The sequence below is a fragment of the Rattus rattus genome, chromosome 1, assembly GCF_011064425.1.
Source record: "Rattus rattus isolate New Zealand chromosome 1, Rrattus_CSIRO_v1, whole genome shotgun sequence".
Taxonomy (NCBI): domain Eukaryota; kingdom Metazoa; phylum Chordata; class Mammalia; order Rodentia; family Muridae; genus Rattus; species Rattus rattus.
Window position 1 is genome coordinate 222,638,670 of NC_046154.1, and position 18,788 is coordinate 222,657,457.

The 18,788-nt window shown below is 35.1% G+C and overlaps 1 protein-coding gene across 2 annotated transcripts in view; it reads right to left on the minus strand.

Annotated features, from left to right (window-relative positions):
- The window catches only part of Csmd3 (CUB and Sushi multiple domains 3), a 1,591,133-nt gene that overhangs the window by 701,122 nt on the left and 871,223 nt on the right, over nt 1–18,788 (minus strand). For both annotated transcript variants that reach the window (XM_032915225.1, XM_032915219.1), the window contains one exon: nt 7,101–7,225. In XM_032915225.1, coding sequence (XP_032771116.1) covers nt 7,101–7,225 — 125 coding nt within the window. The remainder of the gene's footprint in view (nt 1–7,100; nt 7,226–18,788) is intronic.

Here is an 18,788-nt window from a genome sequence, read left to right on the forward strand (position 1 = left end):
GGCTTTCAAAAAATAATTGAATTGGAAATAGAAGTTTGTTATTGGTCATTACTGAAATCTCTCCATATACCAAAATAGAACCACTTTATATATTTTCTAATAGCAAAGAATCCTCATATGAAGAGATGTAATGGAATGTAAGAAATATTTAGGTAATCTAAAGTTTTAAAGTAATAGTTATGTGTAAGAAATCTATAAATGCATCACAATTTACATCTGTCAAATAGCATGTGAAAGAAAAGTGACTCAAGTCGTTTTTGACAGCACATTGCAAATTATATGTCAATAAAAAATATATGCTGAAACTCAAACTACTGCTTTTAGAAGAAAAAAACAGTAAGAAACAAATATGTGATAAACTTTCATATCTACACCATCTGCCCATCTCCTTCACCATATGTCACTCTATAAATTGCTAATATCATCCTTATTATGCATCTTTTCAACTGTAACAATTTCCATGAAATAAAGATAGCATGGATAACAGCCACAGAAAAACATCTGCTATGCGTGTATCTGGTTGGTAAACTTCGAACGGTTCTGCATTGCTCTTGGCCAAAATTTTTAATTGCATTTACCAATAAGCATTATTCCGGATCAATTCTTCATGCTTATAATTGACATATGTCTAATTTCTCAAATTACTTAATATAATTCAACAAGCTTTCGTACAATATTGTGTAAGTATTTTTTAATGCCTGCCATTAATACAGAAATTTGTGCATAATAGTCAATGGGTCAAGTATTACAAATACAAACACAATGCAAGAGGACACATGACATATAATGTCTTAAAGACTTCAGAGCTGATGATAAACACTGGTTTTATCAACAATTATTTACAATACAAACTGTACACACAGTTCTCATTTGTGTATGAAGTGTTTAATGGAACCTTGCTTGGATTTTTTTTTTCATTTTTTGTGGATATTTTATTTATTTACATTTCAAATGTTATCCCGGTTCCCGGTTTCACTTCTGGAAATCCTCTATCCCATCTTCCCTTTCCCTGGTTCTATGATGGTGCTCCACCACCAATTCACCTACTTCTGCCTCCCTGCCCATGCATTCCCCTACCCTGGGAAACGAGCCTTCCCAGGACCAAGGGCCTCTCCTCCCATTGATGTCCGACAAGGCTATCCTGTGCCACATATGTGGTTGGAGCCATTGGTCACTCCATCTGTACTCTTTGGTTGGTGGATTAGTCCCGAGGAGCTCTGGGGTGTCTGGTTGGTTGACATTATTGTTCTTCCTATGGGGTTGCAAACGCCTTCCATGCTTGGATATTTTTGTTGAATCGGCTACAATGGATCAATGGACCACATTGATGGCTAAGCAGTTTCATTTAAACCTAAGCACTTTTTAAAAGTGTGTGTGTGTGTGTGTGTGTGTGTGTGTGTGTGTGTGTGTTCATGCTGCCCATGTGAGCACATGCAGTTCTGCTTCATCTGTCTGTGTCTGTATGTCTGTGGGGTCGAGGTGGTAAATATATTATAGTGTATGCTTGAAGGTCACAGAATAAGGGGGTAAAATGTGAACGATTATTTAATTAACTCTGTATGCATCTCAATACTTAAGAGAATTACTACTTCAGTTATTTAAGCTGATCTGTCATTGAATGAATGACCAAGCAGAAAAATCCTAAATTTAGACATGAATCCTGGGTGATTTTGGTAATCAGAAGACGGGCAATCTGCAGTAGAAGGAGAGTTTGCACAGCCTGATGCCTCACAGAACTATTAAATTTTTGCAGAATTTCAGGTTGGATACAAGTGTTTCAATAAAACACTGATATCATAGGACCCTTTTAAATAGACACAGTATTAGTACTTAAAAAACATTGTTCTTGAATGTGTCCTGAAATAATTTATAATTGAATAATTTATTTACAAGAGAAACAGTTTCTTTGAACACTGAATTAAAAGTATAATATGTAATTCCTGTAATATCCACATGTTGCTATATTGTAATCCAAATGGACAGACTTGAACTTTACATAGTACAATTACATAGTACAATTATATAGCACCCATACTTAGAAGACTTCCACACATATTTTCATAGATCTATAACATAATTTTGCTATCGTTTTTAAACTCCTTTTCTATTTACAAAAATTCCAAAACTGATATAGTCATCTTTCTCCACCTCATGCCCTACATCTGCTCCTAACATTGTGAATTTACTCATGGCGTATTTCCCATATTTAAAATGACTTGCATAGTATTTTTGCCTGGTCATCAAGCATTATTTCAAACATGAAAATATCTTTCTTACATAAAATTGCAAATCATTGTACCTGGCATCTTAAAATAGTCTACTGCATATTTCTTGGATTTGTGAGTATGATTTGCCATTAACACAAAATAATATCAAATTCATATTCTACATTATATACCATTTAATTTACCATGATCACTCCTGCTGAGTGTTGAACATAGTGATTAATAAACTAATAAGTTAATGAAAAGATAGTTTCTGGAAGGATTGGATGTAGTAATTAAGGAGTGGTATTTTGGCCTGCCAATATATAGGACTTCAGCTTCCCTTTGACATTTTTGTCCTGTCTTCTCTTAGTCACCTTCCCCACTCTTCTCACAAGTTATACATAATACTGTATGGTAAAACTCAAAACTCTTGACTATTTGGAGCCACCCAATAAATAGTGATTGAACACATCAAACAATTTGTCCAGGGCACTATCTTTAGATTTGTTAAATGTTTTTAAATTACTAATATTACTTCTCCCTACAATTATCACTCACTAAAAATGCAGAAATTGCGATTACAGAAGACAGTAATGTTAAAGTTGATAATGTACATAAGCTGCATTTTGTGGATTTATTGCATATTCAACTAAAACACAATTATTTTCATAATCTTAAAATAACAAATACTTCATATATATACATATATGATTTAGGAAATGGTATTTCATTTTGCAGAGTTATATTATTAATTATTACTATCTTTTAGTTTATAATTTGCTGTTTTCCATGTGAAATTATGTCCCTTTACAAATAACAATTTCTTGACTGCTCAACCATACAATTTGAGGACAGCAACTGTATTAATGATTTCTCAAAGGCACAGTAACACTGATACAGCTATTTACAGCACACCCTGGAACAAAAGCACATTTATTCTGCCCAAGCACCCATGAGACTTGAGAACAATTCTCTGTTCAGACCCACAGTGGATAGCCATTTTAAAACTTCAATTACTATGTCAGCAGGTTCTCTCCATTACTGTTTCCAGAACCAAAGCATTGGTTTCTAGTAGCAACGAATGTTTTTTAAGCCATACACATGTGTGCCTTGTAAGCAATAAGCAGGTCAATCTTTGCAGACATTGTTAAGCTTTGTAGAACTAATGTAAATTAGGATGAAATTGAAGCAGTATGTGCCTTGTAAACGAAAAGATTTTATACATCCCAGTCGACAATGGTAGAATACCTATGGCTGAAGATATAGGTTACACTAGGATATGCGTTAGAATCCAAGAGAAGCAACATTAACAGCCAAAAAATGACTTGACATTGTAATGAATGCACAACTCTATCATTTATGAAAAATGACAGAACACGTAAGTTCTGTCTTAGAACAATCTTAATCAACATGATTCATCCAGTTTTACAAAATAAATAAATGTCTTGAAGAAAAGAAAAAGGTTTATCATTTCTGTTTTCCTTTATATATATAGATCCTAAAGTCTATAATTTGGCTCAAACTTCTTGCGTTTGCTTTTGTTCCCATGTTAACAGTAATCTCATTTTGCTGGAATCAATCATATCTTTTAACATTATTTTTACCATAAAAATGTAGATAAAAATGTTAGGGGACATTAAAATACTTGAAACACATGACTTACAAGTCACGATAATTTTTTGTATTGCTGTAATTTAAAGTTGAGTGTAGGCCAGCCCAGGACATTGATAAAGATAATCCCATGAAACATGTTATTTATTCAGTATTTGTTTCAATAAAGTGTTCAAAATATGTTTTATGATTCAATGCATTCTTGTGTACTGCTGTATGTGTATTTTAAAACAATATTCAGTGTGTGTTTCTATGAGGCTTGTACACATGGAAATCAATATGTCTGTATGTTTGACAACTCTAATCCTTTACATGGAAGAATAGCATTAATACACCATTATATCTAAATACTTATTTAGGTTCATCTAACTTTTATTACAGTTTTGAGACAGGATCTCATCTGGCCCAGGCTGGCTTAGATCTTCCAAGTTAGCTGAAAATGATTTTGAATTATTGATCTCCATGCCCCTACCACCTAAATGACTGGATTGTGGGTGTATATCATCATACCTGGCAGTATGTGGTGGTTTAAATATGTTTGGCCCATGAGAAGCGGCACTATTATGAGATGTGGCCTATCAGAGGATGCACTATATTGTTAAAAAATGTGTATCACTGTGGAGGTGGAGTTTTGAGATCTCCATGCTTCAGCTCTGCCCAGTGGAATGCTTCTCACCTCTTGGCTACCTGTGGAAGACAGACTCTTCCTGGTTGCCTTTGAATCAAAGTGTAGAAATCTTGGCCCCTCCAGCACCATGTATGCCTGGATGCTACCATGCTTCCTACCATGACAGTGGCATACTAAACCCCTGAAACTGTAAGCCACCCCCAGTTAAATGTAGTAATTTATGAGTTGACTTGGTCATGGTATCTCTTCACAGCGATGTAAACCCTAAGACACTGTGTTTAACTCTTGTTCTTAAATTTTATAATATTCTTTGTTCTAACAATGTACTTTTGGTGTTATCATATTACATAGAACCCTGTAAAACTTTAAAATAAAAATGATAAGAGGAAATAAATTTATATGGGTCCGAAATTACCAAGTGAGTACAGTGCACTACTTTGTGTTTTATATTTTTTCTTTGTGTTTCCCTTTTTGGTGCTCTGAAATCTGATTTATCCTCCCTGTCTATGTGAATCCTTTAAAGAGTGTTGCAGTCATTTAAGATTTGGAAGACTGCTTCGTTCTCAGCCTTATGCTTTCATTTCTAAAATGGAGATGATAATGTCTTCATCAAATTTTTTGAAGAAGTAAATGAGACAAAATATATGCAGTTGTTAACATAATGCCTGGCACATAGTGAATGTTAAAAATAATAGTGACAGTGTTGTAGTAACTGTGGATTCCCTCCCACGCAACTCCATTTTCAGTTCCTTCATATTTATTAACAACACAGGATTGTTCTATTCATATACAGTTGAATATAATTTTTAATCTTTTCTTACTACATCGTAGCTCTATATCTAGCCAATCCTGAAATATCTTTTCTCTTTATAGTACCTAGTACATATGCCCCTTCTCTATTCTGAGATTCTCCTCCTTATATTTAAGAAGAATCCCCTGGGTGTGGTGACTAAAAAAGGCTCCCAGGGAGAACTAAAAAGTCACAACAACTGATACACTAAAAATGCAGAAACATAACCATTAAAAGTAACCACAGGTACATAATTAAGCAATAGAAATGAGGAAGGTAAATTCCAAATATAGCTTCATAAAAGTTGGTGGCTAATACTTATAAAGACTTGCAACCACCAAATTAGAGAGACCAAGGCAGGAGATTAATATATTAATGAGAAGGTAGCCCAGTGTAAATAAGTTACAGGCCAGTAGGGGATTTATAGCAAGACCTTGTCTCCAAAGTAAAAGTTTATAATATAGTGCTTGTATAATTTTGTATGAATTTTTATTTGAAGAAGTGTAGTGGGTGTGGGAGCTAGGACAAAGGAGGAGGGTTGGAGTGTGGGTAGAACAGTTTTTCGGTTAGCAGTCAAGTTTTCAAAAGAGGAAAAGGAACAAGCAAAGCAGATGGCAAAGAGGCAGTCAGAAGGTGGGAAGAGTGTGAAACAATATAGAAGCTAAAAAAAGAGATAACATTGTGGAACGATATTCAGACCTTGTCTTCAATGAAATCATAGTTATTTTGATGCTCTGCTAAAACACAGGACTTGGCATTTGAGTTTAAGAAGTAGGTTTTATTTCTATATGCATAAACTGTAAGTTCTTGCTATATGTGAATATGCTCATCCTAGTGGCATGGTTCTTGCCTTGCAAACATTGTTTATATCCAAGTATATCAATCAGCACACTAGTTTCAATGTCTAAAACATATGGTATGGATTCTATAAGTTAACCACATGAGATATCAGAACAAATTGTTTTATACCCTGAAGAGTCACTGGAGTCCGAAAATAATTATAAAGAACATACATTAATGCATATGACCTTAAATCTGAAAAAGATGAAGTATTCTAATCTGGATACCTTAGCTTCATTTCATTGATTTTCTAGATATTCAAGGTTCCACTTTTCTTTCAAACTCTTTTTCATATATATGTGAAAATATAATATTTCTATATGTTTCTATAACATATATATGTGTATATATGTATGTATGTATGTATATATTAAAACACACAAACATTTGTTAAAGTGTCAATAAAATTTTCAATCAAAGCTGATAAAGATATTCCTTATTTTATATAGAAATATTTTATTTGAGGAATTACGTTAGAATTGGAAATCAAAGCAAAGAAGATGAATATGTGCACACACACAGTCATGCACAGTCTCACACACACAGACACAGTCACACACACAGAGGGGCGCTAGAGAGAGGAGAATGAGAATATGCTGGTAATACATTTTAATAAATAATTACGTGGCTTTATTTTAAATTCAATTAGACTGAACTTCATCTCTTGTGATATCCTTCACCACTATAAAGTGACAAGTTCTACAAGGGAAGTTGGAATTTGGTTTACATTTTCCACTTCACTCTCACATACATAGGAAAATTAATTGAAGGATTTTCAAAGACCAAAGACAATTTCTAATACTTCATATTACATGCTTTCAGATTTAGTTGTAATCTATATGATTATCAATTTGGAAACTCTTTATATTAAAAGCAGAGCTTCTCTAAAATTCTTAAAAACACAAGGATAAATAATAATTTAAAGAATATACATTAAAATTTTATTTTTAATGCTGAGTAAATAAAAAAAACATGAGTATCACAGTAACTTCAGAGAATATTTTATTGTAATACTTTTCTTTACCTTTACATACAGGCCTGTGGTCACTCCAAGCAGCAAACACTTCAGCTATCCGTTGACAAGTAATACTTTTTGCTCCCTGTAGAACATAATCTTCATCACAGGAGAATTGCACAGTGGATCCAAGGCTACAATTGAACAAACATTAAGAAATGTCTTTTAGAAAGAAAGAATGTGATAAATAAACACTGTACCTAAAAACTCTATTCAATAGGCCAAATTTATAACAATTTTAAAGAAATAAATAAAACATACAATAAATATAGCTATGTATTTAAATAAAAGATTAGGTGACTTTTCTGTAAATATGTTCAGTGGCAAGAATTAAAGAAATTTATGGCCGATATCAAGTTCAAATATCATAACCTAATTTACCCGTGGGTGGTAAATGTGGAAAAATAAAAGAAATCTTGACATTCTAATCTGATTTAAAGATCATGGGTTTCTATCAAGCACAATATTTTTCTGGAATGAACTGACATGTATAGGTCACATGACTTTCAAAATGTAGTTGTGCTTTTACATACATAAAAAAATCATACTTATAAAAAAATCATGTCTTCAACAGATACAAAAAAATCGAAATAATCCCATGCATCCTATCAGATCGCTGTGGACTAAGGCTGGTCTTCAACAACCATAACAACAACAACAACAACAATGACAACAAAAAGCCCACATACACCTGGAAGCTGAACAACACTATACACAATGATAAATTCCTCAAAGACGAAATTAAGAAAGACTCTTTGGAATTTAATGAAAATGAAGGCACCACATACCCAAACTTATGGGACACAATGAAAGCAGGGCTAAGAGGAAAACTCACAGCTTTGACTGCCTTCAAGAAGAAACAGGAGAGAACATACACTAACAGCTTGACAACGCACCTGAAAGCTGTAGGAAAAAAAAAGAAGCAAATACACCCAAGAGGAGTAGATGGCAGGAAATAATCAACCTCAAAGCTGAAATCAAAGTAGAAACAAAAAGAACTACACAAAGAATCAACAAAACTAGGAGCTAGTTCTTTGAGAAAATTAACAAGATAGATTAAACCCATAGCTATACTAACCAGAGGGAGAGAGAGTATCCAAATTAACAAAATCAGAAATGAAAAGGGAGACATAACAACAGAAACGGAAGAAATAAAAAAAAAAAAGAATCATCAGATTCTACTACAAAAGCCTTTACTCAACAAAACTGAAAAATCTGGATATCATGGACAATTATCTAGACAGATACCAAATACCAAAGTTAAATCAGGATCAGATAAACCATCCAAACAGTCTCATAACCCCTAAAGAAATAGAAGCAGTCATAAAAATCTCCCAACCAAAAAAGCTGAGAAATCTATCAGATCTTCAAACATCTAATGCCAATCCTCTTCAAAGTATTCCCCAAAATAGAAACAGAAGGAACACCACCCAATGGGTTCTATGAAGCCACAATTATGTGTATTCCTAAACCACAAACACAACAAAAAAAGAGAACTTCAGCCCAATTTCCCTTATAAGTATCAATGCAAAAATACTCAATAAAATTCTCACAAACCAAATCCAAGAACACATCAAAACAATCATTCACCATGGTCAAGTAGACTTCATCCCAGGGATGCAGGGATGATTCCATATATAGAAATCCATCAATGTAATCCATTAAATAAACAAATTAAAAGAAAAAAAGTCACACGATCATCTCATTAGATGCTGAGAAAGCATTTCACAAAATTCAACATCGCTTCAGGATAAAAGTCCTGGAAAGAACAGGAATTCAAGGCCCATACCTAAACATAGTAAAAGCCATATACAGTAAGCCAGTAGCTAATATTAAACTAAATGGAGAGAAACTTGAAGCAATCCCACTAAAATCAGGGACTAGACAAGGGTGCCCACTCCTCTCCCTACTTATTCAATATAGTACTTGAAGTCCTTGCCCAAGCTATCAGACAATAAAAGGAAGTCAAGGGATACAAATTGGAAAGAAAGAAGTCAAAATATCACTATTTGCAGATGTCATGAGAGTATACTTAAGTGATCCCAAAAATTCCACAAGAGAACTCTGAAACCTGATAAAGAACTTCAGCAATATATTTGACTGAATATAAAATTTATTCAAAAAAATCAGTAGCCTTCCTCTACTTAATGGATAATCAGGCTGAGAAAGAAATGAGAGAAATGACATCCTTCACAATAGTAAAAAAAATACAAAATTATTGTATTATTAGGTGTGACTCTAAAGAAACAAGTGAAAGATCTGTGGGACAAAAAACTTCAAGTCTCTGAAGAAAGAAATTGAAGAATTTCTCAGAAGTGAGAAAGATCTCTCATGCTCATGGATTGGCAGGATTAATATAGTAAAATGACCATATTCCTGAAAGCAATCTACAGATTCAATGCAATCCCCTTCAAAATTCCAGCTCAATTCTTCATGGAGTTAGAAAGAGCAATTTGCAAATTCATTTGGAATAACAAAAACCCCAAGATAGCGAAAACTACCCTCAATAATAAAAGAATTTCTGAGGGACTCACCATTCCTGACCTCAAGATGTATTACAGAGCAATAGTTATAAAAACTGTATGGAATATCAGAACTGTAAGATCAAGAAATGGGACCTCATTAAATTGCAAAGATTCTATTAAAAGAAGGACATTGTCAATAGGACAAAATGGCAGCCAACAAATTGGGAAAATACCTTTACCAATCCTACATCCGAAAGATGGCTAATATCTAATGTATACAAAGAACTCAAGAAGTTAGACTTCAGAGAACCAAATAATCCTATTTTAAATTGGGTTACAGGGCCAAACAAGGAATTCTCAACTGAGGAATACCGAATATCTGAGAAGCACCTAAACAAATGTTTAACATCCTTAGTCATCAGGGAAATGCAAATCAAAGCAACCCTGAGATTCCATTTCATACTTGTCAGAATGGCTAAGATCAATACTCAGGAGACAGCAGAGGCTGGCAAGGATATGGAGAAAGAGGAACACTCTTCCACTGTTGGTGGGCTTGCAAGCTGATACATCCATTCTGGAAATAAGTCTGATGGTTCCTCTGATAATTGGACATTGAACTACCTGAGGACCCAGCTCTACCTCTCTTGGGCATATACGCAAATGATGCTCCAACATATAACAAAGACACATGCTCTACTATGTTCATAGCAGCCTTATTTATAATAGCCAGAAGCTGGAAAGAACCCCGATGTCCTTTAACAGAGGAATAGATACAGAAGATGTAGTACATTTACACAATGGAGTACTAATCAGCTATTGAAAACAATGACTTCATGAAATTCTTAGGCAAATGGATGAAACTAGAAAAATCATCTTGAGTGAGGTAACCCAATCACAAAAGAACACACATGGTATGCACTCACTGATAAGTGGATATTAGCCCAAAAAGCTTGGAATACCCAAGAAACAAATCACAGACCATATGAAGCTCAAGAAGGAAGACCAAACTGTGGATGCATCAGTCCTTCTTAGAATGGGGAACAATATCCTCATGGGAGGAAACACTGGGTCAAAGAGTGAAGCAGGGACTGAAGGAAAAGTCATTCAGAAACTTCCCCACCTGGGGATCCATCCTTATGCAGGCACCAAACCCAATCAATCTTGCTGATGCCAAGAAGTGCTTGCTGATAGGAGCCTGATATGGATGTCTCCTGATAGACTCTGTCAGAGCCTTATGGATACAGATGAGGGTGCTTGCAGGTAACCATCAGATTGAGCAGGGGACCCCAATGGAGGAGTTAGAGAAAGGACTAAAGGAGAAGTAAGGATTTGCAACTCCATAGAAGGAACAACAATATCAACCAACCAGACCCTCCAGAGCTACCAGGAACTAAAGCACAAACTAAAGAGTACACATGGAGGGAACCATGGCTCTAGAGCACATGTAGCAGAGGGTGGCTTTGTCTGGCATCAATAAGAAGGGAAAGAACTGGAAGAGCTTGAAGGGGCTCGAGACCCCATATGTACAACAATGCCAAGCAACCAGAGCTTCCAGGGACTAAGCCACTACCCAAAGACTATACATGGACTGACCCTGGACTCTGACTTCGTAGGTAGCAATGAATATCCTAGTAAGAGCACCAGTGGAAGGGGAAGCCCTGGGTCCTGCTAATACTGAACCCCCAGTGAACTAGACTGTTGGGGGGAGGGCGGCAATGGGGGGAGGGTGAGGAGGGAACAACCATAAGGAAGGGGAGGGGGGAGGGGGATGTTTGCCCGGAAACCGGGAAAGGGAATAACACTCGAAATGTATATAAGAAATATTCAAGTTAATAAATAAATAAATAAATAAATAAATAAATAAATAAATAAATAAAAGAAGAGAAGCCCTTGGTCCTGTGAAGGCTCCTTTCCCCAGTGCAGGGAAATTCCTGGGTGTTGAAGTTGAGGAGGTATGTGAGTATGGGAACATCTTCATAGAAGCAGGGGTAAGGGGGCAGAGGGAGTATGGGTGTGGGGTGGGGAGAAAGGATAACATTTGAAATGTAAATAGATAAAATATCCAGTAAGAAATTTAAAAAAGAAAAAAAAAGAAAAAATGTCACATCCATGTTATATTGGTAGAATTGTCTATTCCATTTGACCCCAGAAATAGTCATATAAGCCTAAGATTTCAGAGAAGCAGAATACTCACATGGCAGACGAATCTGGACTAGAGATCAATTCTCTGTCTCAAGAAAATAATTCACAAAATACAAACCGTTCTATATTTAAAGCAGTGAAATTTAAATTTTGCTTTTTTTCTGATTAAAATGAGCCAGCTAATTCCTATATTTTTAAGGTTTCATATATTTCAATGGGTAATGCAGGTTTTCTTAAACACTGCATTCTTCTTTTAAAAATTGATAACTAGTAACACAATAGTGAGTAAAATAGTCATCAAAAAGAAAAAAAGCATTCTATGCCTTCTAAGTTCAGAGAAGGGGGAAATGAATAATATCTAGAACATATAAAATATAATTACGTGATAAAATGGCAACTCTCCTATTTAAGTAGATGGATAAAAGAAGAGGACATTTATAAAACAAGATAAATGATAAATAAATGTTTTCATCTCTTTTACAGCCTTAGCGACACACACACACACACACACACACACACACACACACACACACAAATTCAAATTTAGACTAATTTCATATTCTAGTTTACCCAGGAATAGTGATTGTCACCTAGAAAACAAATGTTCTCCTGAATGTGGGAAAAAGGATATTCCTATTTATTGTAAGTTGTATCCTAAACAATAGTAACTATTTTGAATGTTAAATCAGACAATTCTCAAGATCTAAAAGTATAATTTCCATGTGATCCATATATCCTATTTGAATGAATATGCAACTGACTGATACCTTAATATAGACATGGTTGCACATCTATTTATTTATATACTATTCATAATAGCAAGGAACTAATATCTACATATATCAATAGAAAATGTACATATTCATGACAAATTTTATTCAGAAGAAATAAAACTGAAATTTGCTGGAAAATGGATGTGAATAGACAAATACAATGTTCTCTTTTTTATTTGTAGAATCAGATTTATAATGCATGTGTATATGTAGAAGAGTTTGGTTACAGGTCACAAAATTAGGTGTTATCCATGAATATACTTCCAGAACCTGTACTCAAATTAAAAAATCTAAAGGAAATAGATATTTTTCCTCATAGGTACTATTTACCAAAATTTAGTCAAAATCAGGTGAACAATTTAAATATAGCTATAACTTCTAAAGAAATAGAAACAGTCATTAAGAGTCTCCCAAGGGAAAAAACTCAGGACCAGATAGTTTTACTATAGAATTCTACCATGTACACAAAGAAGTGTTAAAGCTCCATATCCACAAAGGAGAACAGAAGGAACATTGTTTAACTTATTTTATGAGGCTACAGTTGCCCTGATACACAAACCATACAAAGACTTAATAATGAAGGAATCATTATCTATGTTTTATAATGCAGAGATGTAAAAATACTCAATAAAATATATTTTTAAAAATCCAAGAACATATTTAAAAGATCATCTACCTTGAGCATATAACCTTCATCCCAGAGACTGAGGGATCAATCAAAATACAAAAAATTAATAAATGTAATCCACAGTATGAACAAATGGAAGGCAACAACCACATCATCTCATCAGATACAGAGGAATCCTTTGAGAAAATCCAACACCCTCCATGATAAATGTTCTGGAGAGGTTAGGGACACAAGGGACTTACATGCAACATAATGACAATTTATAACAAATTTATAGATTACATTGAATTAAATGGAGAGAAACTCAGAGCAGTCTCACTAAAATCAAGAACAAGACATAACTACCTATTCTCTCCATATCTACTCAATATAGTATTTAAATTTTTAGTAAGAGCAAGAAGACAGCTAAGATGATACATATTTGAAAAAAAGAAGTAAAAGTAGTATTATTTGTGGATAATATTATAGTATGAATAAGGGACCCTAAAATTCCACAAGGAAATCAGGGAACACTTATAGCTAATAAACATTTTAATCAAAGTGGCTGGATATAAGATTAACTCAAAATATTCAGTAATTCTCTTATGTACAAATGACAAATGGACTGAAATAAATCAGGGCATCAGCATCTTTCACATTAGCTTCAAATAATACAAGATATCTTGGTGCAACTTATATTCAAGCAAGTATCACAATAACTTTAAATAGTGTAAGAAGAAAATTGAAGGTTATGATTGGTGGAAAGGTCTCTCATGCTCATGGACAGGGGATTAACATTGTAAAGTTGTCATCCTGCGGAAAGAAATCTACATATTCAGTTAAATGCAATTCAAAATAAAAACATTTATTTCTCGATGCATTTATGTATTTATTTATAATTATATTTTTTTGCAGATCTTGAAAGGACAAGTTTCAACTTCATACAGAAAAATAAAAACCCAGGAAAACTAAAACAATTCTGAACAATAAAAAACTTTTTGGAGATCTCATCTTTCTAGATTTCAAATTGTATTAGAGAACTATAGTAATAAAAAAAATGCCATGGTGTGGCATTAAATACAGACATGCTGAACAATGGAATCAACTTGAGGACCAGACATAAATCCACAGATATGTGGACACCTTATTATTTTAAATATAGAAGCTAGAAATACAAACTGGAAAGAAGAAAGAATCTTCAACAAATGGTGCTTGTCAAACTGAGTGGCTGGAAGAGGGTTACAAATAGATCCATATCTATCATCCTGAACAAAGTTCAAGTTCAAGTTGACCAAAGACCTCAACAAAAAACCGATACTAGATAGAAGAGAAAAAAATTACGAAATAGCATTGAATGCTTTGGCACAAGAAATGACTTTTTATAGAGAATGCTGATAATACAGGCAATAATTAATGAGAAAATAAATAAAAAAAACCCCACATATTTAAGAGGATGACCTTGTTGGGCACCAAAGGGAGGAGAAGCCCTTGGTCCTGCCAAGGCTGGATTCCCCAGTGTAGGAGAATGTCAGGTTGGGGAGGTGGGAAGGAGTGGGTAGTTGAGTGGGTGAAAGGGGATAACATTTGAAATGTAAGTGAAGAAAATCCCCCCTCCAAAAAAAAAAAAGGACAACTCAGATAGCTCTTGCGTATATACAACATGGTCCCAGTGTGTCACAGAGAGCGGTTGAATTTGATGTGATAGACAGCCAATGCGCATTCACAACATTGTCCCAGTGTGTAGTTTTAAATAAAATCGTGTGATTGTTTTGCCAAAAAACCCACATAATTTTAAAAATTAATTAATTTATTTATTTCCTTTAAACCCAATCTCAGCAATACCTCTCCGACCAGTACCCCTTGATTCAAGTCCTGCCCCCATTTCCCTTTGAGAAGGGGAAATATTGCTCTGGATGTCATCCCCCTACTTCCTGAACATCCCCCCTTCCCCCAACTCACATAACAAGTCACTCTGCTGGACTAAGCTCATCCTCTCCCACTGAACCCAGACAAGACTGTTCACTTAGGGGCGCTGGATCCGTGGATGAAAAGGCAGGCAAAGGCTCAGGGACAACCCTTGCTCTAGTTGCTCGCAGGACCCTTATGAAGACTAAGCTGCTCATCTGCTACGTATGTGCTGAGGACCTAGGCCCAGCATGTGCTTGCTCGTCTAGTTGGTGATTCAGTCTCTGGGAGCCCCAGACGGTCCAGTTGGTTGACTCCTGGTGTTTCTGTGTAGTTCCCGTTCTCTTTGGGTCCCTAAGTCTTTCTTTTAATTCTTTCATAAAACCCCCTAAGCTCCATCTAACATGTGAGTGTGAGTCCCTGCATCTCTTTTCCTTGTTGCTGGGTGGAGTCTCTCAGAGGGTGTTATACTATGCTTCTGTCTGCAAGCATAAAAGAGTATCATTAATAGTGTCAAGCATTGGTTCTTCTTCATGGCATGTGTATCAATTTGGGGCCATCATTGGTTTCTGTTTCCTCAGTCTCTGTTCTATCTTTGTCCTTGCACATGTTTTAGGCAGGGCACATTTTGTCTTTGTGATGGGTTGCTGTCCTTATCCTTTCACTCGGAATCTTGCCTGTCTATAGGAAGTGGCCACTTCAGCATCCATATGCCCCACTGCAAGGAATCCTAGGTAGAGTTGCCCTTTGGAACTTCCGGGGCATCTCCCCATCCCAGGTCTCTGGCTTGTCTTAGAGATTGTTCCCTCTCTTCACAGCAGATCTCCCTTCTCTCTCCCATGCTCTCCCTACATATAATCTTCCTTGGCCCCTGCCCCACTCTCCTCTCCATTCCCTCTCCTACCCAGTTCTGTCCTTTAGACCTCCAATATCTATTTTGCTTTCCCTTCTAAGAAAGATTCAAACATCCTCCCTTGTGACCTCCTTCTTATTTGGCTTCTTTGGGTCTCTTGATTATAGCTTTGTTAGTCTGTCTTTCATGGCTAGTATCAACTTATAAGTGAGTACCTACTGTGCATGAATTTTGGGCCTGGGTTATCACACTCAGGATGATATTTTCTAGTTCCATCCATTTGCCTATGAAATTCACGATTTTCTTGTTTTTAATGGCTGAGTAATATTCCATTGTGCAGATATGCCCAATGTTTTGTATTTGTTCTGTTGAGAGACATCTAGGTTGTTTTCAGTTTCTGGCTATTATGAGGAAAGCTGCTATGAACATGATTGAGCAAATGTCTGTGTGGGATGCTCTAGCATCTTTAGGGTATATGCCAAGGAGTGGTATATCTTGGTCTTGAAGTAGGACTATTCCCAATCTTCTGAGGAACCACCAAATTGATTTCCTGAGTGCTTGTACAAATGTTTGCTCCCGCCATCAGTGGAGGAGTATTTGCCTTGCTCATCAACATCATCGGCGTGTGCTGTCCTTTGAGTTTGTATCTTAGCCATCCTAATGGGTGTAAGGTGGAATCTCAGAGTTGTTTTGATTTATATTTGATGATTATTTATTATTATATTTATATTTGGTGATTACAGGCTTTGAGCACTACTTTGGGTACTTCTCACCCATTCAAGATTCCTCTGTTGAGAATTCTGTTTAGCTCTCTACCCCATTTTTAATTGGGTTATTTGGATCATCAGTATTGAGTTTCTTGACATATTTCGAATATTAGCCCCCTCTTGGATGTAGGGTTAGTGAAAATCAAACACAAGGGGGCCTACCTAAGCACAACAAAGGCAATATACAGCAAGTCAATAGCCAACACCAAATTAAAAGGGAGAAACTTAAAGCATTTCCCTTAAAGTGGAGGAGAAGATAATGCTGCCCACTCTCCCAATATCTATCCAATATAGTACTTGAAATTCTTGCTAAAGGAATAACTAAAGGAGATCAAGGGGATATAAATTGGAAAGGAGTAAGTCAAATACTGCCATAAACAGACGATATAATATTATATATAAGCAAGTTCTAATAAGCGAAATAAATTGTAGAACTTGTTCAATTACTGCATCTTATTAAATTAATAATAATAATTTCTAGTGCTCTCTATATTTGCAACAAATGAGGTTATTTAATTTTAATCAGGTTTTTCATGGTAAGATATATAAAATACATCATCTTTAAGTCATTTAAGTTTTAGTGGGTTTTTTGTGAGGGGATTATTATAAATAAACATGTATTATCTGGATATAGACAACCATTAAACATAAGCAACTACCTATGTACCTTTGCTGCCAAGTCAAAAATTATCCTTGATTGCCTCTGATGGATGTAAAATTATTCTCCCAATGAGGTAACAATTTCATTTTTCTCTTCCCACAGGTAATGCATTCAGAGTAATTTACATGTCAAAAGAAGAGGGAGTGTAGGTAGTAGTTTAGGTCACAGAATCAGATCTGCTAATCCCTAGCTCATCCTCTGTAGAAGAAATGAAGCTTCATGTATTGAGCACATATCAGGCACTCAAATATGTCTACTAGGCTAAAACAGGACACAAGGCTCCTGGGATCCTTAAAATTGAAAGTCATCTCAGTATCTCTGTTTTGGTCTCTTTGGGGTTTAATGCTTCACTCTCATAATTGGTTAATGCAAAATATTTTCTTCATTTATTGGTTTTGAACTCAAATATTACTGTCGTGTATATATTTCAGATACCTAGTTCGTATTTCAGATGTTACTGTAATATATGTTGACCCAGAACTCACACTTTTTTCTTTTGTCATTATCAAGGCTTGCTTTCTAATATTCTGTTATACTGATCCTGAAGCCTTTCCTCATCTAGTCAATGTAGAGCTGAATACTTCCTTCTCTGTATCTAAAATAAGCCAGCAGATACATGTATTTACTGCTGTGTCTGCTAGCTATCATGGAGAAAATACAGAGGAGTGTAGATAAAGAAGACGGGGAAGAAGAAGAGTAATTTCTGACCACTATTTTGCAATAAGTTAGTTCATGTCATTTGAAAGCATTATGCAGGGCGTCTGGAACACATACCTTATGGTTTTCATCTGATTTAGAAGACTGTCCAGGCTGTTCCATATTTAAACTAGAGTCTCTGTCACTAGTAGTAATCATTTTATATCAAGACTTAACTTACATCAGAAGAATGTAAACTCCTTGCCTGATACATGCTTTAAGTTACTTATTTCTCTTTTAAACCATGTCTCCTTCCTGGACTATTAAAGAAAAAGAAAAAAAAAACAAAAAATACTTGAACTAGTCATTTACAGGAAGCCATCTCCATGCAGTATCACTGAAAATATATTCAATAACAGCAAAAATACAACAAGGCAAAGTAACAGAGATGAGAAATCACAGAATAGCATCTTTTGAGTAGGATCTGGGCTCAATGTTTAGGAAATAGATGTTTCAAGCAAATGAGCATTCTTTTTTTTTCCATTATGTCTTTTTTTTTAATGAAGTATTTTAAGGATGTGAAGAAAGGGAAGTCTTGGAGGTTAAGAGTTTTTATTTTTCTTAGAAGACACAAGTGTATTTCCCAGTATCCATGCTGGGTAACTCACAACCTCTTGTACCTTGAGCTCTGGGGTATCCAACAGACCTTACTGGACATCTTGACAACTAAATCAATGTCTCATGAATTTACAGAGTTGTGCCACATATACATGAATAAAAATAAATCTTGGAGATTTAAATAAACCTAAAGAAAACCAGTAACTATGGAAAGTTAATAATACATGTAAAAACAGATTTATAAGAAATACTTAGTTACACTGAAGTGAT